This window comes from Myotis daubentonii, chromosome 15 (genome assembly GCF_963259705.1).
Source record: "Myotis daubentonii chromosome 15, mMyoDau2.1, whole genome shotgun sequence".
In the NCBI taxonomy this organism is placed as follows: domain Eukaryota; kingdom Metazoa; phylum Chordata; class Mammalia; order Chiroptera; family Vespertilionidae; genus Myotis; species Myotis daubentonii.
This window is the reverse complement of record NC_081854.1, coordinates 47,086,553-47,114,279: the sequence shown is the minus strand read 5'-3', so window position 1 is coordinate 47,114,279 and position 27,727 is coordinate 47,086,553. Positions and strand designations below refer to the sequence as shown.

At 49.7% G+C, this 27,727-nt stretch overlaps 2 protein-coding genes across 5 annotated transcripts in view; one reads left to right on the top strand and one right to left on the bottom strand.

The window, feature by feature from the left end:
* The window catches only part of TK2 (thymidine kinase 2), a 60,883-nt gene that overhangs the window by 6,197 nt on the left and 26,959 nt on the right, over positions 1–27,727 (bottom strand). Inside the window, exons 1-6 of one of the 4 annotated variants that reach the window (XM_059667856.1) lie at positions 15,134–15,183; positions 13,860–13,891; positions 9,898–9,972; positions 8,331–8,384; positions 5,758–5,847; positions 3,666–3,739 (exon numbers count right to left, since the gene is read on the bottom strand). In XM_059667856.1, coding sequence (XP_059523839.1) covers positions 3,666–3,739; positions 5,758–5,847; positions 8,331–8,384; positions 9,898–9,972; positions 13,860–13,891; positions 15,134–15,152 — 344 coding nt within the window. In that variant the 5' untranslated portion in view covers positions 15,153–15,183. Of the gene's footprint in view, positions 1–3,665; positions 3,740–5,757; positions 5,848–8,330; positions 8,385–9,897; positions 9,973–13,859; positions 13,892–14,879; positions 15,069–15,133; positions 15,184–27,727 lie in introns of those variants that run through there. The other 3 variants (XM_059667853.1, XM_059667854.1, XM_059667855.1) reach the window with 3 other exon arrangements.
* On the top strand, positions 18,694–27,559 carry LOC132217507 (chemokine-like factor). Its single transcript, XM_059667852.1, has 2 exons — positions 18,694–18,750; positions 27,414–27,559. Exons 1-2 carry the CDS (start codon positions 18,694–18,696, stop codon positions 27,528–27,530), a joined length of 174 nt encoding a protein of 57 aa, XP_059523835.1. The 3' UTR covers positions 27,531–27,559.

Here is a 27,727-nt window from a genome sequence, read left to right as displayed (position 1 = left end):
CTAGGGTCCCCGTAACCCTGCTGACTGTAACTGTCCGCACAGCTTGTTGCCACCTTCGCCCTGAGGCCCAGAGAGCCCCCAGTTTACACAGCACAAGCCGGGAAAGAAACCTCACCCCCAATGCCAGTCACCTTGCATACGTATTTTCTTCTGTTTTCACAAGACCATGTGAGGCCATTCATAGATGAGGAAAACTGAGGCTCAGAGAAGCTCAACTCTGGGCAGGGATCCAAGCCCGACTCTCTGTGGCCCCCAAACCCAGTGGCTCTTCGTTGTATCACTCGCCCTCCCTGGCCTGTCCACCGAGGGGCTGGTCTGGGTCACGTCCTGGGCTCGAGAGGCCACGAGTCCCCAGTGGGACTACAGCGGGGAGGGGGCCAAGCCCCAGGGCCAGTCGGGGAGGCAGGAGGACCTGCCTGTGTTCCAAACCCAGGGTCATTTTTGTTGTTAATCCTCACCCGAGGGTATTTTTTCCCATTGATTTTTTTTCCCAGAGGAGAGTGGGAACGCAGTCCCCACTACCACAAATCGCACTTGGGGAAGTCGCAGGGGTCAGCACATCTGGGTGCCATGGGTAAGCCTCGCCCTGGGAAGCCACTTTCCTGACCATGGCACCTCCAGGTAAGTACCCATTGATGTTTTAAAGAGCGGAAGGCTGGGGGGAGGAGAGAAAGAGAGAAACATGGATGTGTGAGAGACACACCCATCTTCCTCTTCAGGATAGCACACAGCCCCGGGGGCCTAACTGCACTGACATTCTGCCCACCCCTGACTGGCTGGGGCGGGGAGAGGGGTGGGAGGGGAAGGGCTGGAAGAGGCGGCCTCTCCCTAGGACAGTGATGGCGAACCTTTTGAGCTCGGCATGTCAGCATTTTGAAAAACCCTAACTTAACTCTGGTGCCGTGCCACATATAGAAATTTTTTGATATTTGCAACCATAGTAAAACAAAGACATTTTTGATATTTATTTTATATATTTAAATGCCATTTAACAAAGAAAAATCAACCAAAAAAATGAGTTCACATGTCACCTCTGACACGCGTGTCATAGGTTCACCATCACTGCCCTAGGAGAACTGCTCACTTGTTTGAGACCCAAAAGGCAAGACCATCCTTCAAGAAATCCTGCTTTGGTGGAGGCAGAATGCCAATCTGTGGGCTTTTCTGGGCACCTGAGCCTGCAACCAATGCCAACTGTAAGGCCTGGCTCCCCTGACCCAGATTCTAAGCCAAGGCTGCAAGAGCTTCTGAGAAAGAGAAAAAGGTCAACCCCAATGCCAAAGGGGCAGCGGCCACTGGCCTCCAGCCTTGTGAAAGGACTGTCCCCACACAAGCTCCCAGGTGGGAACCAAAACATCCTCCTCCAGGTCCAGGCAGAGGATCCAGCCAAACCCAGTTCTCAGCCCCATCTGGACCAGGCTCAACACGAAAGCAATCTGTTTGGGGGACAGACACCTCTCGGAACATCTGCTTTCTCAGTCACGCATCACTGTGCATGCCCCGCTGCCTCGAGAGAAGCTAGAGGTGGGAGGAGGGTGACTGAAGAAAGCCCACGGCCTAGTCTTCCTCCCACTTGTCACTTTAGTCCGGCTAAAAGCGCTTTTCACTTTGCCTCCAAAAAGAAAACCTCTGGCTGCCCCATCCTGAGCTGGGAATGAACTCAGAGACCCTGAAACAAAGGTAACACAACAAAACCCCCACAACCAAAACCTGGGGCAACAAATGTGGAATGAAGAGCAGGCAGGAACCCGGGGAAGCCCTGCCCCCCAACGCCTTTCTCCGCTTTCAGGACTAAAGGCCAAGAGGCAGCCCCAGGGACAAAACTCCGGAGGAAAAGGGCCAAGCGTGGGGACAAGGGTTCCTTGAAGGCCACCTGGCTGCCGGTTCCTCTGAGGCCCTACCCCTCCAAGTGTGACCCCAACCAGCAGGATGGTGGCTGCACGGCTCTCGGGCCTCACCCTGGGCGAGGAAACAGCACCTGCATGTTGACCTGAGGCACAGTGATCTATGGGCAATGCCGACTGTAAGGCCTGGCTCCCCTGACCCAGCACTTTGGGGGCTCCAATTGGCCCAATGCTTCTGGCCGTATTAACAAGAGGAGTCTAGATACCCCCCCCACACACACTTCCTCATCGCTGCTGCCTCTCACAGCAGGTGCATGACAGCTCCCCCAGCCAATCAGGAAGGAGCACTGCTCTCCAATCCCATCTCAACTCCTGATCTGCCAAACAGGGCGGTTTGGAGGGTGCCCAGGGGGAGGACAGGTGAAGACGATAACGCAGCTCCTGCCCAGGGTCCCTGCTCCGCCCCTGGCCACTGGGAAGACAGATAAGCTGGCCCAGTTCCCAAGTGAGTCCCGGCACTGGGAACGTGCTTCTCAGCGCTGCGCCCTCGTCCTCTGCCTCCCGGACTTGGGGACTCTGGAGTGTGAGGCTAAAGGTGGGGGAACTCCAGCCACATGCTAAGCAGGATGTTTGTCACAGATACACACCGAAGAGCATGTTATGGGCTAGAAGGCAAAATCCAATGACTTTCTAACGTAAAGAGGAAATGTCACAGAAATGTCCGGTTTGTTAGCAGCCTGCTTGGGGCCACAGGGGCTGGGAGGACAAGTGGGGAGCTGGCGGCCTGCGTGATCTTTCCTCTGCCCTCTGAGGACTCAGGGGAAGGGCTTGAGGAGCACAACCTTCTCACACCTCCCTGGAACCAGAGTGGTGGGTGGCCTGGCCCGCCACAGCGCACGGAGCTCCCAGCAGCCCCTGGAGCACTTGAGCCCACACCCTGACCCACAGCCTCTGGCTTCATCAAGTGAGACCAGAACTGGTCTTGATTGAGGTTCCAACAAGGTCTGCAGGGGAATCCATGCCCTCTGGGGGCCGTATGAGCTTGAAAACATAAGATTCCAAGAACAGAAATAAGGACACTGTACATTTCTCCCATGGTTCTTTGTCCCCAGGAAATTCTAATCACAGATGCCAGGCTTCCTGGGAGGGGCAGTGGGGAATAAATGCGTATAAAACTACCAGGGCAGGAAAGCAGCCCAAAAAGATTAAACACTACAGCCTTTCCCTACCTTCCCCACAAATAACATGCACACTGTGCTGGACTGACTGTTCTGGGCGCTCCAAATCTTCACCTCCCTATATCCTCCCACTTGGCCACATAACCCAGAAAGGCCCCCCATCTCTCAGACTGGGTCAGCTGTGTGACCAGCTTTGACCAACGGGATGTTAGCAAATGTGAAGCTGAGGCCTGGAAAAGCAATCATGCATCTCAGCTGGCGCTGCTGCCTTCTGCCATCACATGAGGAGTGAGTGCCCAGGCTAGCCTGCTGGTCCCAGGAGGAGGACGAGAGGCAAGAGAAAGAGAGATGAGTCACCTCCTCACCCTTCCCAGGGCTATCCTAGACCAGCCATTCCCCAGACATATCAGGGAGTCCAGCCAAGGTCAGCAGAGCCGCCTGGCCGACAACCCTACATGACTGAGCAGTCAGTGTAGACAGCTGCCTGCCACTGAGGTTTTGAGGTTGTTTGTTACACAGCATTACTACGGCAATAGATAGCTGATACAACACAGTAGGTACTCAACATCTGTCATTTGGGTAAACAAGTTCCAATTTCATTTTGAACAAATTAATACAATATCAACAGTGCAAACTATGATACCTTCTATACAGGTTTTCTACAAAAATGTATCTTGCGCTGTGAATCGACCGCTCCATTAACCGTACAGGTGACGTCTAAAATAAAACAAAAAAGTGATTCACTAAGGCAGGCAAAGAGGAGGAGGTCAGGAAGGCTTGAAGCATGCCTGTGCTCCCTGACTGTGCTCTATGCTGAATACAAGAATCGAGAAGCTCACACAGGCCCAGCTGTGCTCCTCCCTCAGCCTGCACCCTCCCCAGACCCGGAAGCTCGGTGGCCAGAGCAGCAGTGCTGGGGCCAGAGCTCGTCAGCAGCAGCCTCCTGCACAGGAGTGGAGAGCCTCGCAGGAGGGTGGGTTTAGGGAAGTGCTGCTCAGCAAAGCGGTGTCGAGTGCAAACTGTGGTGATAACCACGGACCTAAACAGGGTGCCTTTGCTTACGCAGAGGCATCTGACTGCCTGAGGCAGGGCCCAGAGAGGGCCCAGGTGACACTGGGGGACTCTGCCATCAGTGCTTCAGGGTCTGGCTTTCTGGAGCCCCACAGGCTGCGAGCCCTGCCAACTGCTCCCCTTTTCTCAGGCTGTGTGGAGGCCACTGCAGCCTTTGGACACAGGGAAGGACAGTGCCCAGCAGGAAGGAGGGCGCCCTGACTCCGCCCATCTGTGCAGGTTGCTCACACTGTCCACAGATGACCCTTCCCTTTGTCCACAGTGCCCCACAGGGAAGCAGGAAGGGCCCTTACCCTGGATGCCAAGTGGGCAAACACTGCTGTCACTCAGCATGGTACGCATGCATCCACAGCACCCATGGGACCTGAGCCAGCAGGTCTGGGTAAGATTCAAAACCATGGCCCAGGAATTTCCTAACCCTCTCTCCCTGTGCATCTACCTGTCCACCGTCTTCCCTTCTATTTTCCCATTCTCTCCTTCCTCATCACTCTCCACTACCCATCTTCTGCTAGCTCCCCACACATCCATCTCTCTTTCTGTTCATCTTATGGGTCTCCTCCATGGGATGTCCCGTTATACTCAGGTATGATAGATACTTTTCAGGTTTGCAAGTGACTTCCCGCTCAGGAAAAGTAGGGTGAGCACAGAGCAAAGTGCCAACCTCAGATCCTCTAATCGCATCATTTAGACAGACATTTGGGGGGATAGAAATTCAAATTGCTCTGCTCATTATCTACACGGATTTGTAGATTGACAGCTATGGTTGCAAGTGCCCAACCCTTGATCAAATCACCCAAGTGGCTGCATCAGTGTAACTGGCTGTGGGGATCACTTCTTTTTTTTTTTTAGGGTAGGGGCGGGCGATGGGGGAGGGGGGTAAGGGGGTGCCGGAGACAGGCGGGAGCTAGTAGGGTCAGGATGGGAGAAAACCTGGTGTGGGGGTCACTTCTTGGAGAGCCCCCACGGCCAGCCTTTTAGGTTGCACTTGCAGTTCTGAACCACAGGTGCCAGTCGGGATCTCCCCAGCCAGCCTTTCTCCTAAGAGACTCTGCCCTATTCACATTCCCGCTGATGGAAGAGGCCCAAGGAGCGATTTGTGCTCCATGACTTTCCCAACACCTGATTGGACCGGGGCTGGGCCCCTGACCCTAGCTGAGCCAATCAGATTTTTTTTCTCTCAAGAACTGTGAAGTTTAGAGAGAGGTTCTCAAACATGCAAACAAACACAGCGTGCATTAAAATCACCCGGGGAGCTTGACAAAACACAGATTGCTGGGCCTCATCTCCAGAATTTCTCATTTAACAGGTCCAGGATGGGGCCAGAAAATGTGCCTTTCTAACAAGTCCTGGTCCAGGGCCACACTTTGAGAGGAACTGAGTTAAACGGTGGTGAGCCCAGTCATGGTTGGGTCATGAAGACTCAGGCTCACAGTGGTGTCATAGCAACTTCTTGACTAGCTGAGGCTGCTGGGGCAGGGGGCGGGGCGGGGGGGTGCAGGGCCTCAGAGAGCTGCAGAACAGAGACCTCAGCCCAAGACAGAGAAGGCTGAGCAGCGCTGAAGGCCCAGGAGTGAGGCCTCCTTGCGAGGGCCCCTTCCTGGCAGTCACAGAGCCCTCATCGGAAGACAATGTTACGAAGGCTGAACCCAAGCGTCTGAAGGTACCTGCGGACAAGTGCGCTGGTCCAGCATGGTGAGCTGCACGTATGTCTGCAGCGTGAGGCCCCATCGACAGGCATCACGGTACATCAGACCCTGCAGAAAGGAGAACACAGCAACTTACCTCAACGTGCTCTATCTATGGGACTGTGGTCATTCTGGTCACCGATAGCCCTCCCGTAATACCTACGTGGGCTGAAGTGGGGCCAGACATAAACCCAGAGTGGACAGAGATAGACACTGGAGTACCTGTAAGACAGCCCAGCAACAGCAGTAACGGGAGCCTATAGAAGGTCCCCAGGGAACATCCATTCAGTCACTCAACAATGTTCATTGAGCTCCTGGAGTCTGTTCTCCATCCAGCAGCCAACGCGAGCTTCTTAAACCTAAACCAGGTCTCGTCATCCCCTGCTCAGAACCTTCCAGGGGCTTCCCACTGAATTCCGAATGAAACCTGAAGCCCTCACCAAGGCCCACAGTGCCCCCCGACAACCACTTCCCTCTTCTCGCGTCTCCTACCATTCTTCCTCTGGCTCAGGAACTTCCGAGCACACGGGCCTCCCTAGTGTCACCCGGATACCGAGCACATTCCTACCTCGGGGCCTCCGCACCTGCCATGCCCTGTCTGAAGGCACTTCCTCCAGGCATGTGCACTGCTCACTCCCCCACTCTATTTAGGTCTCTGCTCAAATGTCACCTAAGCAGAGACGCCGTCCCCAGCTCTCCCGTCCCCAGCTCTCCCGTGTGAAACGGAAGCCCCACCCCATCACACTCTTCTGCTGTAGATGCAAAACACTTCATGCTGCATATGCCACTTACTAATAGTCTTACTCTTCCACGTTTTTTATTTTATTCCTTGGCGTTAACTAATAAAACTCCATCTCTGTATTCAGAACTGCAGGCTTCTATGAACCAGATCACCGTTTGGTTCCCCGGTCAGGACACATGGCTAGGTTGCAAGCTTGATCCCCAGTAGGGGGCATGCAGGAGGCGGCCAATCAATCATTCTCTCTCATCATTGATCTCTCTCTCTCTCTCTCTCTCTCCCTCTCTTCCTCTCTCAAATCAATAAAAATCTATTTTTAAATAAAAAAGAAAGAACACTACAGGCTCCTAACTTTGGGTAAAAGAAAATCTCAGAGGTTGGGAGAAGCACTCCCTCTACCTTCTACATTAGAAAGCCAACTCAGATAGTGATGGACTGAGGCTTCTCACTAAACTACCAATCTTGGCCTGCCCCCCGGAGTGGAAACTTATGCAAAAATATCTAATTCTGTTATATTTGTTATTACAAAACTGTCACTTGAAATGCTCTTTGAACCAAGGATGCTCCGAGCTCTGAGCCTGGGACTGTGCCCTAGGAAATAGCACCATAATCCCTCAAGCCTGCAACTCTAGCTGTCTCAGTAACCCAGCCCTGGACCCTCCCGGTTTCCTAGAAAATGAGAATGTCTCTGAGGCTTTTCTGTGAGGCCCAGAGAGAAAGACTGGCATGCTGTCTCCTCCCACATGCACAGAGGTGAAAGTCCGTTCCTGTCTCTGGGATTCTTTATTCAAAGGCTCTGAGAGTTTCTGCCTTATTTAAATAATATCCTTTTACCTGCTTTAGATTTCTTCACAGCTCCAATCACTACCTGTCATATCATACATGTAACTGTCTTCCGCCTCCCAGACCAGAATATTAGGGCCAGGAGAGCAGGCGCAGGCAACAACTAGCAGTTGAATGAATAACAGAACAAGCACCTACTAAGTGCTCAGCAGTCTGCTATGTTCTAGCAAACAACAGGGAGCCAAATTAGACACAATCCCTGCCCCAGTGGAACTCAAGAGTCTAAGAACCACACCAGGAGAGTCCACTGTGTTGCTAGAAATGAGGGGACCCTAGAGGCAGACTCCCTCTAGTCCCAGGTTCAAACCTAGGTCTATCATTTACCAGTGTGACACCTTGGCAATGCATTTCAGTTAGTTTCCTTGCCTGAATAAAGAAGGGGGTCATCCCTACGTCAGGGGGCAGGCTCCCAGACCTCTTACAGGACAAGACTCCAGCCTTCACGTGCACGCAGCCAGAGCAGAGCCTCCAGAAGGCGGAAGGAGAACCAGGGGCACAAGCACACTAGAGCCCCTGCTTGCTAGGTCCACCCTTGGGAAAGCAGACAGGAAGCCGCAGGGTGAGCCTGAGGCAGCCCCTGGGGCATTGCCAAGCGCCACTCCAAATCAGAGGTTTACCAAGGAAACTGGTTACTTAGAGAGGATGGGTCCTGGGGAGGCCAGGCCTGAGGGAACCTGGTTTCTAATGGGTTTCTTCCAGGAGAGGGTGGGAGGAGAAGGAGCAGCAGGAGGCAGACACCCCGGTAACCAAGGCTGACACCTGAGATCGTCTGGGATCACTGACAGGAGGTCGCTGGGCTCTGCACCTGCCCAGCCCAGTCTCCAAGATCCCTGACCTCAGAACACCTACATGCGGCCACGGCCACTTTCCATTTGTCTCCTCCTTCTCCGCCCCCAGCCCAGCTAAGAGCGTGGTGATTGCCTGGGCAGGGGGCGGAAGCTGGTGGTTCACACGGAAACAACACACTCACCAGAGGATTGTGGCCACGGACATTTCTCCACTTGTGCACAGGCTCCGGAATCACCTGCAGGGAAAGGAAACATCAAAGGGCTGCCGCTCCTCTGAGCTGAGCTCTGTGAAATGAAAGCGGGTAAGTGTTGTGGTGGAGGGGAGGGAGAAAATGAAGGTGTGGGCATCCAGGTTGAGCTAAAATAGTTGAGCAACCTTCTGTGCGAGGCCATAACTCCATCTAAACATGGCTTCCTCACGTGACTTCCAGAAATGGCTCGAGACAACACTATCCATCCCTGCACACCAGGGTAGGCACATGGCACCTTTGGCTGCCTTGGAGCTCCGGAAGGGCCAGGGAGGTTCTCTCAATCCCTCCTGTGTGCTCCATCCCAGCCCTCACTGCCGGCGTGTCCGGCTGGCAGAGGCGAGAGAAGCCCAGAGAGAAGCTACTTCAGGCGCTCTGGCTGCAAATCGAAGCCCAGCTTCCAGCTTGGGAACTCCCCCGGGACCTTGGCCACTTGCTCTGCCTCCATTTCCTCCCTCTGATCTCTGCACTGAGCACACTGACAGCTAAGAATCTTGTTTCTTCATAGGTCAACGCCCAATCACTGAGCCACACAGGCTGGGCAAACCCTGTTTTAATAGAAGTAAAAACAGAAAAGGAAAGAAGGAAAGCAAATGACCCTAAAGTTTAAAAATTATAGGGTCTGCGGAAAAAAAAAAAAAAAAAAAGCCATACACAGAAGATCACACCACTAAAATCTACAAGGAAAAAGGGTCGTGTCAGGTCAGGGTCTTGGTGTAGAGATTATTCTTAGTGACTGGGCTGTAAATAAACTATAAATTGTGTTAGCTGGCTATGCATGGTGGTACCCCCTGCATGCTCAGGCGTACACTGTAACATCCCAGCCACGCTCAATAGTCTGCCTTCTTTCACATGTAAGCTCTTCCTAACCAGACTGTGCGGAGCTCTGTCTCTGCACTGTCCAATGCTGTGGCCATGAGCCAATGTAGCTATTAAAAAGTTGGAATGGGTCCAGCCGGTGTGGCTCAGCAGTTGAGCATCAACCCAAGAACCAAGAGGTCACTGGTTCGATTCCTGGTCAGAGCACACGCCCAGGTTGAGGCTCAGTCCCCAGTAGGGGGCGTGCAGGAGGCAGCCGATCGATGATGCTCCTCTATTGATGTTTCTATCCTTCTATCCCTCTCCCTTCCTCTCTCTAAAAATCAATAAAAACACATTTAAAAAAGAAAAAGTTGGAATGGGACTAGTTCAAATTGAGATATGCTGGAAATATAAAATACATTCCAGACTTCAAAGACTTAGTATGAAAGACAGAATGCAAAATAGCTCATTAATGATTTTTATACTGATTACCTGTTGGAGTGATAACATCTGGAATACATAATGTTAAATAAAATATTCCTTTTGGGTTTTTTTTTAGCAAGGCTATTAGGAAGTTTACATTCTACATGTGGCTTGCGTTTGTGGCTTGCATTGTATTTCTACTGGGCAGGGCTGGTCCACACCCCCCCCCCCCGTGAATGACTCCGTCAAGCTCGGGAACCTGCTGGGGAGGCCGTACCTCGATGTCTGTTGTGTTGGCGAAGAACTCCAGGCACGTCGTCTTCCCGCTGGCTATATTGCCCTCAACACAGATCTGGCAAAAGACAAATGCATGTTAGAACCAGAAATCAAGCCCCTGGGGGAATATTGGGAAGAATTTCTACAGAGGGGCTCAGGTAAACAGCCTAATTGGTTTAGCGCAAGACTTCAATGCGTACATAAAACTCCCTCCGCAGGAAACCCCCGAGGCCCCTGCTGTTAGTAATGAAGAAACTGAGCCTCCCCTTCTGGGGCAGGCTCCCACCAGACCACTGCCCTCCAGGACAGACCCGCCCTTATGTCAACCCCTGGACCATACACAACTTGCCCCCTGCTACCCTAGCTCAGCCCTTCCCCAGCTCAACCCCTCAGACTATTAGATTTTAGGCCTAAATGTGCTGCCTTCTTAACCCCTGATGGCTTTGGGATTAGAAAGTATGTATGTGTTCTCTAGAGCCTAACTGGCTGCTTCGTGCAGGAACACGTGCTCAGTCAGGGACTGGCAGGCGGGTGCAGCTGGGGCCTCTGGTTCCCGCAGGTCACAAGAGGAAACAGGAAGTCCCGCCTACGAAAGAAGACACACTGGCCCTTGAGAGCATCCCGGGGGCACAGCCAGTGAAGGACCCATCCTGCTGCACAATGACCTTTACACTCGGCTGGAGGCACCCAGAGAAATGTGGACCATGTCAGTGACTTGCACAGGGTCCCCGGCCGTGCAGGGGAAAGAGCTGGAACTCACACCCAGGCCTGGCGGACCCCTTCTCATGACCCCAGTGGAGTCTCAGTCACACCCGACATAAAAGTTATGCCCCACCTCCTGTAAATGCTGTCAGTCAGCAAAGGTTTCCCCCTGCCGTGATTCTAAAAAGTACCCAAGAGAGCTGGGTAATGACACTTCCCTCAGATGCCAGGCCACCCTCCAATCCCAGCTCCCTGCCAGCTCCCTCCTTTGGAACGGGAAACCATAAAATGAACCCAAAGGAGTGCACAAAAGAGCGATTCCATTAGGGGACTAGTGGACTTGATTTTTCATTGTGCTTTTTCTTTTGTTTGTTAATGGAGGATATTTTTTCCATGGATTTTTAGAGAGAGTGGAAGGGAGAGAAAAACATCAATGTGAGAGAAACACATCATTTGGCTGCCTCTCGCATGCACCCCCAACCGGGGCCAGGGATTGAACCTGCAACCCAGGGATGTGCCATTGACTGGGAATCCAATCCACAGCCCTTTGCTGCACAGGCTGACGCTCTAACCACTGAGCACACCAGCCAGAGCTTGTTGTTCTTTATTTATTTTTTTTAATATATTTTATTGATTTTTTTTTACAGAGAGGAAGGGAGAGGGATAGAGAGTTAGAAACATCGATGAGAGAGAAACATCGATCAGCTGCCTCCTGCACACTACCTACTGGGTATGTGCCCGCAACCAAGGTACTTGCCCTTGGCCGGAATCAAACCTGCGACCCTTGAGTCCACAGACCGAGGCTCTATCCACTGAGCCAAACCGGTTAGGGTGCTTGTTGTTCTTTAAAGGAAACTTTTCTTCTTCCTAAATATTTAAAAAGAGCTCAACTAAACATCACTCTATACAGACATTGTTTCTTTCTACAAAGAACATGTTGTTCAGATGAAACCTTCTTCTAAAAATACTTGTTCTAACTCCCACCATGAAATCCTAAAAGTTGGTAAATCTAAGGCCTTCGATTAATGACAGAGCAAGCAAGGCATGAAGAAACCCACAAAGTTCCCCTGTCACCGAGAAAGAAAGAGGAACCAAGCAAAGGAAGTCTTTCATTTTTCTTAAAAGTAGTATCTAAAAGTACTACAGGAGGAGAGCATGCCCATTGAAGAAAACAGAAAAACTTCATAAAGGAGAAAATACCGTCTACACTCCACTACTGAGAGATGAACACCCCAGCATTTCAGCATGCTTCAGACCTGGATTATTTTCTACACACATTTCTCATCTTTGAGTCTTTCAACTGCTCACTGAAGGCCTAGTTTGTGCCAAGCACTGTGGACTCAGGAGCCAGCCCCAGCACCCACACGGCGCACAGTGAGTGTGAAGATGGAAGTAACAGGAGATTAAAAGAGATTACAAGAAAAGACGTTTGCCATGCTGGGGGAGGATGTGGCCAGCCTGGCCCACCTCTCTGTCATGTGCCAAAGTTTACATGTTCCTTGTCAAAGTTCAACTTCCTGTGGTTACAATTAACCACTGCAATGCACCACCTAGCCTAATTTTTCAATAACAACATTTAATCTTTCCTGAATAGAAGCTAAGCATTCCTGCAGTATGAAATACTGAGACCCAAAAGGAGAAAATAAAAAATCACTCGTGATTCCAGAGATAACGGCCATTCCGATGTTTTATCAGAACCAAACAGGCTCAGGCTACGGCTTCGAAGCCCCCGCCGGAACCAAAAGACCCTGAGAAATAGGCAGTAAAAAGGAAACTTGCCCAAATGTCCAACAACTGGTAGGTAAAGTGTGGTACATCCACACAATCGAATACTATTTGGCAATAAAAAGGAATGAAGTACTGATGCATGCTACAACGTGGATGTGCCTCAACACAAGCTAAGTGAGAGGAGCTGGACACAAAAGACTGAATGCTGTATGATTCCCTTTTATCAGAAACTAGTGAACTGGTGCACGGATTCATGCACACTGAAAGGAAATTAATTTGAAGATGGCCAGTAGGGCGGGACTGGGCAAGACGGGCCGGACACACCCTGGAGCCAACCTCTCTCAGTCCCTCCCCAGCGTCTGCGGAGTGAGCAGGGTCTCTCTGGCAACAGGTGGGGTCCCTCCGCCTGGCCTGCAGGGATCGGGCCCAAAACTGGCTTTCCGACATTGCCCACCCCTCCCCCCCGAGGGGTCCCCAAGTGCGAGAGGGCACTCTGCTACGTTACTACCATACAGGGTGTGGAATGCAAACAGGGTGTGCAGTAAACCAGATTCGGGCCCACAGTGCCCCAGCAACAACATAACCCACAGCCAAAGGTGGAATCACAGGGACCCACAAGGAATCAGGCTCCCTCCTCTCTGGTTTCAGGGTGCATCACCCGAGAAATGCCACTGCCAAGGCACTGCAGCTCAGCAGCTCCTGCATTGAGCGTCTGCCCCCTGGTGGTCAGTGCGCATCATAGCGACCAGTCAGATGGTCGGACACTCAGCATATTGGCCTTTTATATAGACAGATGTTCAGAAAAGCAAATCCACAGAGAGGAAGTAGATTAGTGGTTGCCTGAGGCTGGGGAAGTGACTACGAATGGGCAGGACGTTTCTTTTCCTAGGGATAGAAATATTCTAAAATTGGACTGTGGTAATGTTGCACAACTCTGTAAACCTACTAAAATTCACTGAATTGTACACTTAAAATGGGTGAATTTGGGGGTATGTAAATTAAACTCACTAAAGCTGTGTTGCTGTGGGGGGTTTTGTGTGTGTGTGTGTGTGTTTTTAAGGAACCCTGTTTAATTTAAGTCAAATAACTCTGGGAAGACTCCTTACCCCGCAAATTCTCTCCCCCTCTCATTCAAACTCACTGTTAACACTCCCCAATTTTCCCTTAACCAGACTGACACTTTCTGCAACAGTTTGCAATACTTCTTTCTGGGTTTTTTTCCAATGGAAAGTGTATATGTTATTTCATTTGATTCCTACTTCATAGATTTCTATCCCTGGTGTTTTTCTTTTCATCTCTTACATAATGAGTACCTTTCCAGGTCATTAAATATTTTTTCAAAAACACGATTCTGAATGGGTGACTAATATTTCATCGTGTAAGCTGGGGAGGGAGTCTGAGGCCCAGGGATGGAGACAGACCTCCCTCCTATCCCTGGAGATCCTCTGGTATTTCTGTTTTTACACTATCCCTTCATTCCCCTCCTCCAAATGAATTATGTACATGGAGAGTGCACATAAAAGAGGGACTTACCACGGTCTTTTTCTCTTTCTCATTTTCTTTATCTACAAAAGAAAGGAAATCTGTATTGAAGCGCATTTTCAATGATTCTCTTCTTCATCCTAACTAGCTAAACCACCACAAGAACAGAGCTGTTTACGCTTGCTCCCTGACCTAAAAATGCTTTCCAGCGACACCCGGGGCCTCCGTGGCTGCACAGAGGCAGACCCACTGCACCTGTCCACCTGTGTGCCACTGCCACCGGGGCCCCAACAGAGCCGGCTTTTTCACTTGGTTATATCTGACTTTCCATTTTGCACACATTTCATCTCTCTGATCACCACAAGCTGGTGCCCAATAAGTGAGAACGCAGAGCGGGCCCCACTCGCACGCACAGGTAAGAGTTGGCCGTGGGAGATGGGGGGTAATGTGGGGATAAGGACACATATGTAATAATTTAATAAAAAAATTAAAAAAATAAAGTGCCTTAGACAGCTTAAAAAAAAACAAAAAGAGTTGGCCGTGGCCATAGGTTTCCTGCCCAGGACTCGGGTTTCTCTTCTAGGCCCAGGGCTGGCCTCGCCGCCCACCCCACCCGCTCACAGGTGGTTCTGCGGTGCCACCCAACAGCCCGAGCCCAGGGACGAGGGACCGGCTGCTAGCAGCGCCCCCTGCTTTCGAGGGGGAGGGTCTCCACTCGTGGGGGGCTGTCTGTCCGCAGCTCCCAGCCTCCGCCTCCCCCGCGGCCAGAGGAATCGGCCCAGGAGGTGGACTGGGGCCAGGAGCAGCCTCCGCCATGGGGAGTGGGGTTCCTCCTGCCCTTTAGGGGGCTCCCCAACTCCGAACAAGAGAAAGCCCCGAGCCCCCCGGTCCCATCGCATCCGCTCGCAGCCGGCTGGCGTCTGGGGCGCGTGCCAGGGGCTGCCCCGCCCCTTCCCGCCGCCTCCGGGAGTGAACCCCCGCGCCTCCAACTGGGGGTTTGGGGTTCAGGTAGGTCCCGCGAGCCGAGGGAGGGGAGTGGGGCGGACACCGCTGAGCGCGAAGGCGTGGTACCCAGAGACGCGTTACCCCGAGGCCAGGCCCGGCGCTGCGCCCCCCGCAGCCCCGGTCTCCAGGCGGGGCTCCCGGGCCCCTCCCGGCGCAGCGCCCGGGAGGCCCAGCTGCGCAGCGGCCGCAGGAGCATGGCCGGCCGGGCGGGCGGACGGATCCGGAGGCCAGCGCTTCCTTCCGGTGCGGAGTCAGCTGCTGCGCGCAGCCCCACCCGCGCCGGCTCGGCCCTTAAAGGGACCCCGTCCCATTTCCCCCGCCTCCGACGGCGACGATCATTCCAGGCGAGGAGTTTGCCGTCTGCAGACAGAAAGCCTTCCGGCTAAGTGGGCGCTGGCAGAGGAGCCCAGGGCTTGGCAAGCCTCAGTTAACACCAGCGACTGAGTGGTTAACAGCGCCTGTTCCAGCTGGGCACGTGGCACACACGCACCGCGTCGGTTATTCTTGCCAAGAATCGGGCAGATGGATGTGGTCACTCCCATTTTCCCAGCTGAGCTGATCCTCAGAAACTTAGGCAACTTGTTTACATGACCAGAAGCATTCATCATGGAGTGGAGGTGGGATGCAAGCCTAGCTGTGCTGCTTCACAGCCAGCACTCTCTCCTCTGAACTCTGACATGGCCAGTCTGGATTGTAAATGCACTAGATCCCTCAGGAAAGTGGTTTTTTTAAAAAAAAAAAACACACACACACACACACACAAAAACACAAGACAACAACAAAGAGTCCTAAAATTTGTATTGAACTGCAAAAAACTCTGACTAGCCAAAGCAATCTAGAGAAAGAACAAAACTCCCTGATTTCAAACTATACTACAAAGCTATGGTAATCAAAACAGTATGGTGCTGGCATGAAAACAGACACATAGATCAATGGAATAGAATAGAGAGCCCAGAAATAAACCCACGCATATGTGGTCAATTAATCTATGACAAAGAAGGCAAGAATATAAAATGGGGAAAGACAGTCTCTTCAATACTAGGGAAATGCACGTCAAAACCACAATGAGATACCACCTCACACCTGTCAGAATGGACTATTATCAAAAACACAACAAATAACAAGTGTTGGTGAGGATGTAGAGAAAAGGAAACCCTTGTACATTACTGGTGGGGATGTAATACGGTGCAGCCATTATGGAAAACAGCAAGGAGGTTCCTCAAAAAAATTAAAATAGAACTCTATCATCCAGCAATCGACTTCTGGATATTTACATGAAGAAAACAAAAACACTAATTCAAGAAGGTATATGACCCCTATGTTCATTGCAGCATTATTTACAATAGCCAAGATATGGACGCAACCTAAGTGCCTATCGATAAATGAATGGACAAAGATTTTATACACACACACACACACACATACACACAACTGAATATTACTCAGCCATAAAATGAGAATCAAATCTTGCCATTTGTATGAACATAGATGGACCTAGAGGATATTATGCTAAGTGAAGTAAGTTGGACACAGAAAGACAAATATATGAGTTCACTTATAGGTGGAATATAAAATAAATGAACAAACAGAACAGAAACAGACTGGTGGTTTATCAGAGCAGGAAGGAGTTGAAGGGCAGATGAAATAGGTAAAGGGGATTAAGAGGTACAAACTTCATATTATAACATAAACAAGTCATGGGTATGTAATGTACAGCATTGGGAATGCAGTCAATAATATGGTAATGCCATCAATAATATGGCAACCAGAATTACCATGGGGATCATTTCATAATATATTTAAATATCCAGTCACTATTATGTACACCTGAAATGAATAAGATATTATCCCATATAATAAAAGGCTAATATTCAAGTTGTCCCCTGGACCTGGAGTTCGACCAGCGGGCAGAGCTGGCCGCCAACTGCCAGCAGCCCCTCCCCCCGGCCAACCCAATCTGCAGATCAGGGTGGGCTGGCCAGACCCCACCTGTGCACAGATTCGTGCACCAGGCCTCTAGTATGTCAATAAGACAAGAGCAAGACAACAGGCCCCAAATGGAGTCTCTTATGCTAAGCCCACATCTCCAAACCAAGACCTAGCTTAATTATAGTTCCAGCTCTCCTGGAAATGGCATCTGCCAGGAAAGACCCCTGCTATCCCCTAAAAGAAAGTAGCCTACAATAACCAGCCACCTTTTTTGCCTAGTATAACGTCCTTGTTCCTGCTCCCTTCTGCTTATAAAAGTCTTCCATTTTGAACAGCTTTCCAGAGCTCCTATCTGCTACACTGGATGCTGCCTGATTCAAATCGATTTTTGCTCAAATAAATTTTTTACTATGCCTCAGTTTATCTTTTAACAAAGGCACAAGCAACGTTGGACAGACAACTAAGGGGTGGGGAGGAAGCCTGTAAAACCCATCCATAGTCAGGTAGCAAAAAATCAGCCCAGGTGTGAGGTGGACGAGGCCCAGGCCCTGCAGCCCAGGCTGTTGGTAAGGAGCAGTGCCTGTGCGTGCCGCTCCAGGGCTTGGGTGGAGGGGTTTCCCACCTCTCCCAGGAGGGCAAGGTGCTGGAAGTCACCCGGCGGACAGAGAAAAGGAAGTCATTTGTGAGAGGGCTCACTCAGCCTCGACATCTGTTTCCAGCCAGCCGCAAGCCCACCTGGTGCTTCCTGTAATATCTGCCACAGACCTGGCACATACACAGACTTCAAGGCGAAGTTCAAAACTATTGTGATTTGACATGAGGCTGTTGTGATTACAGGCTGATCGGATTTGACTGAACGAGATGGACTAAAGCTGAGATGGGCAGGACCCAAAGAGGTCTGAATGGATGGGGGCGACGGCCAAGTTATCCAGGACAGAACTTAAGTCACATCAAAGGAGCCACACTACTTCACATCCCTAAAAAGAAAGGCTCGGTGATGGTGGAGCGATGGCTTCCTAGGAGCACTAGTGGAAAACACACATTGAACTGAGTGTCTGCAGGGCGACAGGCGGTTCTATGGAAGAACAAGCACCAGTGTGTGAGCGGCCAAAATAAAAACATACAGAGCAAACAAGCTCACATACCAGATAGTGATGCCCTGGGCGCGAGGACAGGGTAGGGAGCCCAGGCCAGGCCTTCAGACAACACAAATTCTGTATCTACCATATGCCAGACCCTGGGGATCCTGCAGGGAGAGGAGCGGACTGGGAGGTCCCTGCTTTTGGGCAATTTATATTATTAAGCCCAGAACCTAACCGGGGCCTCCTGGTTCATAGGTCTATGCTCAACCACTGAGCCACACCAGCCAGGGTCGGTCCCATGTAGTGCAGGCAGCAGGCAGCCGATGAATGATTCCCTCTCATCACTGATGTTTCTGTCTCCCTCCCTTCCTCTCTGAAAGCAATCAAAATATATTTTAAAAAATATCTACAATATCAGGTAATGATAAATGCTATGAGGAGAGGGTGATGGTGGCTGCTCCAGACGATGGCATTTGAGATGTCCAGAGTATGGGGTGGCAGGACAAACATTCCTGGACCCTCCCCTCCCTCCCCTCCCCACCATTCCCTCAGGGAGCGCTTTCTGACAGGGAAATTACTGGGGAGAGCTGGAAAGCAGTTGCCACTGGTACCTGGCAGGGCGGGGCGGTGCTCGCGAGCTCGCGGGGGACTGGCACTTTGCAAGAATGCAGCTTGCCAGGGAGAACCGGCTAGGGCGCATGCGCACTAGCGCGGGCCGTGCAGACACGTGCACGCACGTGAGAGCGGGAAGGGGACCCCTAGCCTGGAGGGGCGGGGGGCGGGGGGGGTGCGAGGCGGCTGCTGCCGTTGCGGCCCCCGCAGGAGGCCCGGTGGAGGGGGCTGAAGGGCCAGGGCTGCTGCTGGGCGCCATGGAGCATCGCCCTTTCTGCTGTAGCGTGAAAGGCTTTGTGAAGAAGCTGCGGCTGGTGAGCGCCGGCTGCGGGGTGGAGGGCGGCGTGCAAGGTGCTCAGGGGCAGTGATGGGTGTCACGTAGGAAGTAGAATGCCCCGTCTTCTCTTCCAGCCTTGTTTCTATCAAGGCCGCCCTAGGGGCGAGGCATCCCAGCGGGAAGGAGAGCGATAAGGCGCTGTCTTTGCACACTCATAAAGCAAAGGCAGCCTACTTACCTGGATGGCCTGCGCTCGGACCCCAAGCCAGGTCCCCAGGCTACCAGGTGAGGCAGCTGCGCTTGCACCACTCGGAAGCCAGCAAGGTAATGGGGGATGCTGTGCTTCTTTCCTGTCGGTCAGAAGTTTGATGTGACCGAGCTCAGGGCTCATTCAGCCCGGAGCCTGGAGGGTGGGGGCCTCCGGGAGCACAGCGGTCAGTTCTGAACAGACACTCGGAGAGAATGAATCCTCAGGGGGAGGAAGGTGATCCGGCCAGTTAGAGAAGTGGAAACTGCCATAGGAGCCTGGGCTGAAGGAGTTCAAGAAAAAGGGGGCAGGGAAAAAAATTAATTTTAAAGCAGTGACCTTATAGGAGAAGGGGTGGAAATAGTTCAAAGTGACTACAGGGAAGCAGTTCTGCTTACGATGAGGAAGAATTTTATGTTGGGGAAGTTCCCCAAATTAAATGGCTACTTGGCCGAAACCGGTTTGGCTCAGTGGATAGGGCGTCCGACTGAAAGGTCCCAGGTTCGATTCCGGTCAAGGGCATGTACTTGGGTTGCGGGCGTATCCCCAGTAGGAGATGTGCAGGAGGCAGCTGATCGATGTTTCTAACTCTCTGTCTCTCTCCTTTCCTCTCTGTAAAAAATCAATAAAATATATTTTAAAAAATAAATAAATAAATGGCCACTCGGGAAGGTAGTACATTCCCAGAAAGCAAAGGTAACAGGCACAGATGAGCACTTGGTGAGTCGCTATCGTGAATGTTGTGAATAGCTAGATAAATGGTTTCTGCCGTATGCCCACACCCATGCGTTTCAGTCGTGCCTTTTAGATGTGTGTTTGGCAGAAACTGGTTTATTTGGGTATTTTAGAAATGATCATTTTTAAGAGCTTGCGCCTGTGTCCAATAATCACTGACAAACCGTTTCTGTGTGTTTTTTCCTTGCAGGCCCTAACTGCGGCGTCTATGACCCTTTTCATCCTCACACAGGCCCCTGAACCATACATTGTCATCACTGGATTTGAAGTCACCATTACTTTGTTTTTCATAATTTTATATATGCTCAGACTTGATCGAATCATTACCTTTCTATTTTGGCCTTTGCTTGTAAGTGTTCAGTTTCATCGTTACAATTAACTACTTTTTCCTGCCCTCGTGAGACATTTTAATAAGCTCTCTTCTTTCGTTTTCTTAAGCCTGTAAGGAATCTCTGATACACGTAGGAAGGAGAAACACTCCCCGGTGCTGAGGTGCCCTGTATTGTCCCTGGGGGAGAATCTCAGGGAGCCAGGGTAGTCACAGCACATAAATTCCCCTCTGAACTCCGTCCAAAGGAGATGTGGCTGACCCTTCTGTCAGGAGAATTCACCTAAGTGTAAATCTTTTCAAAACATTTAAATTAAAGGTCATGGTTAAGTCTGAGAACATTCTTAATCTTTATCTTCCTTTTAAATGCATGCTGCATTTAAAATGGAGGGCGGGTAGAGATGGAGGCAAATACACAGTATCTATATCTTACACATCCCTGGTCACTAAATGGAAAATCAAAATAATTTGGGAGGCTCAATAAAGCACAAAATTATCTTATTTTAAAAGTCTGCAGTCATTAACGCATCTTGTAGAGCCTTATTTAGCAGCATATGGATTTCATCTGCCACATTTGTAACATTACGAATAACTGCCCAGTGGAGTGCCCACATAGTTCTATACACTGTCAAAATAGGCGTGTTGAAGGTATTAGTTAAGGTGTGTCTGGTCCTGCAGTCTGTACTCTAAGCTGGTTCTAGGACAGTGGCTCTCAACCTTCCTAATGCCGAGACCCTTTAATACAGTTCCTCATGTTGTGGTGACCCCCAACCATAAAATTATTTTCGTTCCTACTTCATCACTGTAATTTTGCTACTGTGATGAATCGTCATGTAAATATCTGATATGCAGGATGTATTTTCATTGTTACAAATTGAACATAATTAAAGCATAGTGATTAATCACAAAAACAATATGTAATTATATGTGTGTTTTCCGATGGTCTTAGGTGACCCCTGTGAAAGTCATTCGACCCCCAAAGGGTCGTGACCCACAGGTTGAGAACCGCTGGTCTAGGAGAAAATGAATGACTTCAACTCTGTCTCCTCCCTCAAGTCTTCTCCCCAGCATCCTATCTGCAGAGGTCTCCCTCCTAAGACCCTGCTGCACCTGTCTCCTCCTCCTGAAGCGATCTCCAGGCTGATAACCCCTGTTTAAAAAAGAGGATGTGAGAGCTATTCTCAAACCAGAAGCATGCCTTCAAGTGGTACCTTCTGAAACCACCTTCTAAGGCCAATGATGATCATTTCAGGCTAATTACAAGCTGAGAAATCCCAAAAGGGTGAAGCTTGGAATTAGCTAGGACCTTCCCAGCATCCCTCCAAACGCCTCCTTCAGCCACACTATAGAGCTGGACCTATCTCAAGGGAGGTCTAGGTAGGAGAAGAGATGAAAAGCCTTCATCAGTTGGTCCTCAGGGTACATACCATCATCTAGTGGCAGAAAGGCCTAAGCTAACTGATCCCAAGGATTTCCTCAAGGAGATGATGAACTTGATCCACATCCTTTTAATCTTGTGCTCGAAAAGCTGGACTAGTTGCTCTTCATACTCTGCTTTTCCAGGGTTATTAAAACTTAACACATTTTAGCATTTTTCTCCAAACTAATAATTCTCTGGAGCTTCTTACAGGTAACAAACTTGGAGCCCTACATTTAACAGAATGCACTGAGGGGGAGAGTGGACTATGGGTAGCTTACTGAAAGTGGTCTCTAAATCTCTGAGGATCACACTTTGCTGATACTGTAATCTTTTCAAAATGGTGCTATATGGTCAACTAAGTTAGTACTCCATTATGTTACCCAGATTCCTCTCTGCTCTTGCTCTAACGAATTCATTTAGTCACCAAATGTTCAGTATCTGCTCATCCCAGGTTCTGTGATGGGTTCTTTAATAAGACAAAACACAAATCTTGTACCTGAGAAACTTTCAGTGTTTCCAGGAAGAAAGGTGGATGAGCAATTCAGTGTGACAGGTGCTGTGACAGATGTGCACCCAGGAGGGTGTAGAGGCACCCAGCCAGGGAAGGGGACCAATCATAACAGGCCTGAGCTGAGGGCTGAAGGATGAAAAGTCGTTAGCAGACTGATATGGGGATGGAAGAGCTTTCCAGCTAGAGGGACCCATGTATGTCAGGAGGGGGAAGGGGGAGAGAAAGAGCATGGCCCTCAAAGACCTGCAGGTAGCTCTGAATGGCTGGAGTATGGAGTTGGAAAGAAGAGAGGGGGCAAGAGTAGAGGCTTGGGAGGCAGTAGGAGGTCAGAGCACACAAGGTTTTGTATGCCCTGGGTTTTAACCCAAAGGCCGGTGGAAGCTTTTGAAAGATTAGGTATCAGCCCGGCCGGTTTTGCTCAGCGGTTGAGCATTGACCTATGAACCAGGAGGTCACAGTTCAAGTCCCAGTCAGGGCACATGCCCAGGTTGCAGGCTCCATCCCTAGTAGGGCGTGTGCAGGAGGCGGCTAATCAATGATTCTCTCTCATCACTGACGTTTCTATCTCTCTCTCCCTCTTCCTTCCTCTCTGAAATCAATTAAAAAAAAATTTAAAGAAAGATCAGGTAGCAGAGTGACATGATCAGCTTACATTTTAGGAGATGGCGACAGGATCCATAATGGCTTGAAATGGAACAAAACTAGAGGCAGGCCTGAGAGATAACCAAGAGAGATGACTGAGTAACAAAGGAGAACCAAGGATGCCTGCCCTTTGAATAACTATCTTAAGAGGAAAATGAGATAGGCAGTCTAGGAGGAAGATTAGGTTTGAGGAAGGATCAAGGAGAGTGGTAGGTGGTGAGTTCAGTTGGAAAAATACTAGGTTTTCATTGCGTGTGGGATATTCGGATGGAAACATTTAGGACAGATCTGAAGCTTAGGAGAGAGGAGTTAGAGCTGCGGCTTTGAGAGTCATCACATTCCCTTGGGATAGAAATAAGCTCGGGGACTGGCCTCAATGGCTCTGAGAGTGTAGAGGAAGCTGAAGGTAAAACTGGGAAATACCAACATATGGGGTGAGAAAAAGGAGTGGCCAGAGAGAGATCAGAGAGGACCCAAGGGAGACCCATGTTCCCGGGTAGGTGCACCCTTCTTTTTCCTGTGGTTCTCTGCAGAATCTAGATCACTAACGCCTTTTCATCCAAAGCCTTTCCTACACACATACCCAAGTCACTCCAGGAAGCAGGGCTGCCTGGTCAATTGCCTTGAAGCAGAACAAGGTGTCCGGCACCAAGGGGTGCTGACCTGGGACACTGACCTGGGGCAGGCAGTCTTCGTATCTCCTGCAAACGAGAAGTGTTTTCTTCCTAAGTACATCTCATCTTGACCTGTCCCCACTGACCCTCTTTCTTTCCTGTTTTCTTTGGAATCACTACTTTTTTGAGCTACCAGGGTTTTGAAGTTTGGTATTTCTGTGTTAATTCCTTCCTGTCTCTACTTACCTGTACGCATACATAAGTGATTCCAGAATAGAGATGACTTACCTTTCCCACACTAGCCTCCATTCCAAATGTAAGCTGCAGCCCCATAAAGCCACAGTTCAGAAGTCATGAATGAGCTACCTTTCAAGAAATCATGAATGAGCTACCTCATCAGAAATGAGAGCATAATTGGCCAACCATTGTATACAGATGTGTGGGAGTTTCTTCCTGAAAATTAAGAAATTTCTCCTGCTGAAACCGGTTTGGCTCAGTGGATAGAGCCTCGGCCTGCGGACTGAAAGGTCCCAGGTTCGATTCCGGTCAAGGGCATGTACCAGGGTTGCGGGCACATCCACAGTAGGGGGTGTGCAGGAGGCAGCTGATCGATGTTTCTAACTATCTCTCTCCCTTCCTCTCTGTAAAAAATCAATAAAATATTAAAAAAAAAAAGAAAGAAATTTCTCCTAAGTATGCACTGCTTTTAGTTTTATGAACTGCATTTCAGTAACATTACCAAGTGGTTTGGTTTACAGTGTCGACCACTTCACACTTCTCACATTGTTACAACTGAGCATCCTGACTTCCCAATGCACCTTTCTCCCTTAAACCTCCCACTTGTTAGGTCGTCTACTCCTACCCAGAGGAGTTTCCCTCCAACTACGTTTAAGTAAAAAATAAATAAGCCTGTTAAGTAAACCAATGATTGGTGTATTCTAGGTTAAGCGGACGACTAGACGTCCTTGTAGACCAAACACAATATAGGTGTCATTTTACTGTAGCATTTTGATTTTCTAAACAGATAAACACTAAAAAAATTTGTTTAATAAAATGGAACTATGTCTATCTTTGGGGAGCTCCTTCTTTTTTCCTACTGTGTGTGTGTGTGTGTGTGTGTGTGCGCGCGCGCGCCCGCGCAATCTTCATGCAAAGCTGACCTTTCTATTCTGCGTTTTCAGGATATTCTCAACTCACTGGTAGCAGCAATATTCATGATAATCATATCTGTGTTGGCACTGATACCAGAAACCACGAAATATACGGTCCTTGGAGGGGTAAGTGGAGGCCTTTCTGGTTTCTTCCTTTAGGTTTGGTCAGAATTCAATTTATTTAAAAAACAGATACAGGAACAGAATGCTATACTGTATACATCCTTGGTCCTCCCAGGTCTTACAGCACCCAGTGGCTTAATATTTTTTTGTATGAATATATGCCCTGAAGGAATACGGTGTCACAATAAAAATGAAGTTAACTAAATAACGAGGCTCCTACACATTTCTCATAGATATGTAGGGCTAGACTAGGCTGAGAAAACCTAGACCGAGAAAAGCTACAAGAATCAGTTATAATACTTAGCTTTGAGAAGCTTGATGTCAAGCAAAAACACCATGAATAACTTTCATAGTTCTCCCTTTAAAAATAAAAAAAATAGAAATACATACTGCCCAGCCAGTGTGGCTCGGTGGTTGAGCATTGACCTATGAACCAGAAGGTCACAGTTCGATTCCCAGTCAGGGCACATGCCCAGGTTGCGGCTCGATCCCTAGTGTGGGGCGTGCAGGAGGCAGCCAATCAATGATTCTCTCTCATCATTGATGTTTCTATCTCTCTCTCCCTCTTCCTTCCTCTCCGAAGTCAATGAAAATATATTTATATAAAAAAATAAAACATTTTTAAAAAATCGTACCACTTGTTGAGGTGAGACAGACTATTCTGAGCTCAGTTATTTCTTGTCCAGATCCTTCCTCAGAGGGAATATAATAGATGTCTCGTGATAGGGAATTGTGGTAGGAAGCCTATTAACTAAATAATGATTTTGAACTCTGATGAGACACAAATCAGTGTAATCAGACTTTATCCTGGAAAGCAAGCCAAAATAAAATTTAAAAAATGTCAAAACAGTCCCATCTGATACTCTTCTGAGATTTCTTATAGGAGGTTCAAAATCATTTGGCTTTTCTAGGTTCTGATCTAGAGAAGTGAATTAGAAAGTTATTAAATAAGTCTCCCTCCTACTTCCTTGTCTTTTCATAGAATGGACCGCTTAGGAGAACCGATCGCTCTCAGATAGCCATGTATGTCAGAATCCATGGCTTTTCCTCTCCCTTATTAGGCCCTAAGCAACTTCATGAGGGATGGGGATTGCTCTAGAAATGAAACAGTGCTGGAACAGCAATGTCCCCAGTGGACTTTAAAGATAATCTTACCCTCTACTATGGAGAAAGAGGGGCCACCCAGGCATAGGATTTACTTTCACTCACTTACTTACTCATTCATTCATTCACTCATTATTTTTTTAAATTGATTCCAGAGAGAAAGGGAGAGGGAGATAGAAACATCAATGATGAGAGAGAATCACTGATTGTCTGCCTCCTGCATGCCCTCTACTGAGGATCAAGCCCACAACCTGGGCATGTGCCCTGACCAGGAATCGAACCGTGACCTCCTGGTTCATAGGCTGGTGCTCAACCACCGAGCCACGCTGGCCGGGCTTGGTGACACGTTTTATTTCTTTGGGACGGCACTGGACTAGAACATGAGCCCTTTCCTCAAGTTACTTAGAGCCTAATGCAGGAGACAGAAGTGTGAACAGCTGTATGTGAGCTGTCGACAGAGTGTTTGGGGCACAGAAAAGGGGAAGCTACAACTTTCGGGCCGTGAAATCAAAGTTTGCCAGGAATCAAGGGAGAAAGTGGGGGGAGCGGGGGGATTTCCCAGGGGGAGGAACCAGAAATGTGTGGAGAGTACCAGAGTCATGAAAGCATAGCTAGAAGGTACTTCATGTGGTCAGAACCTAGGAAGCCACGCTTGAGGCTTCCTAGCCTCAGGGTGGAAGTGGAGCGGTGTCCGGAGCCAGAAAGCCAGACTTCCAGGCCTTTAGAAGGAGCTGAGCAAATAGCACGCAGGAGTGCCCCCTCTCCAGCCCAGGCACCAGCTCTCGAATAGCGGTCCGCGTGCTTGAAGACCACGCTCTAGTTCAGCTGTGGGCAAACTACGGCCCACGGGCCGAATGCGGCCCGTTTGAAATGAATAAAACTAAAAAAAAAAAAAAAAAAAAAAAAAAAAAAAAAGACTGTACCCTTTTATGTAATGATGTTTACTTTGAATTTATATTAGTTCACACAAACACTCCATCCATGCTTTTGTTCCGGCCCTCCGGTCCAGTTTAAGAACCCATTGTGGCCCTCGAGTCAAAAAGTTTGCCCACCCCTGTTCTAGTTCATTCCCTTGACCTCAATTTTATTTTCCCACGGCCTAGAGTCCTGCCCCTTAAGTGAACACAGCCAAGCCTTTGAGGGTAATCTTATCACTCCAATTCTCCAGTTTTCATCACAGCTACTAGCCCCACCCTTTCCTCTTGGAGATGGTGTGAACTTTGACACCTTCTCCAGTAGCGTTTGCAGCAGGAAAGGCAAAGAGTGGACCATTGGAGATAGACGTGTTGACTGATGACTGATTATCAGCAATAGGTCTTGAAGCAGTACATTCCTGGAGCAAGTCAAGCGATCCAGACCAGTCTTTATTTCAGGGCCCACACCACTTCAATAGCACTTCTGCTCACTTACATGGTATTTTCCCTTTCTCCCAGCAGGCACTGGGAAAACTAGGGAGAATAAAATAGTCTTGCCCCTAACCGGTTTGGCTCAGTGCATAGAGCGTCGGCCTGCGGACTGAAGGGTCCCAGGTTCGATTCCGGTCAAGGGCATGTACCTTGGTCACTGGCACATACCCAGTGGGGGGTATGCATTAGGCAGCTGATCGATGTTTCTATCTCATGGATGTTTCTAACTCTGTCCCTCTCCTTTCCTCTCTGTAAAAAACAACAACAAAACAATAAAATATATTAAAATGGTTCTGAGTTCTCTTCCCGTCATAGTATCAGCAATGCCCGTGCCCTAGCAGGACGGGAGGCCCGGTGGGCAGACCCCTTGGAGACAGAGTTCGGGTGGCGGCGGCAGTGACGCTGTGTCTCGTCCCCAGGTGTTCGGCCTCCTGGCGGTGGTGTGCTGCATCGCGGACGCGGCTCTCATTTACCGGAAGCTTCTCTTTAACCCAAGCGGTCCCTATCAGAAAAAAGCGATTCACGACGAAATATAAACTGTGTCACTGCATAGCCCTTCCCAGTATTAAACACATCTATTTTCTCCACGTGGTTCCTGCAGTGGCTTTCACCTTCGTCTCCATATGGGAGCCGGAGGAAGAGATGTGCGGCCTCCGCGCCCAGCGCATCACCGGGACTGCGCCCTCCAAGCGCTGCGGGTGCCTGGATGCCATCGGCCAGGCTGTCCGCCCCT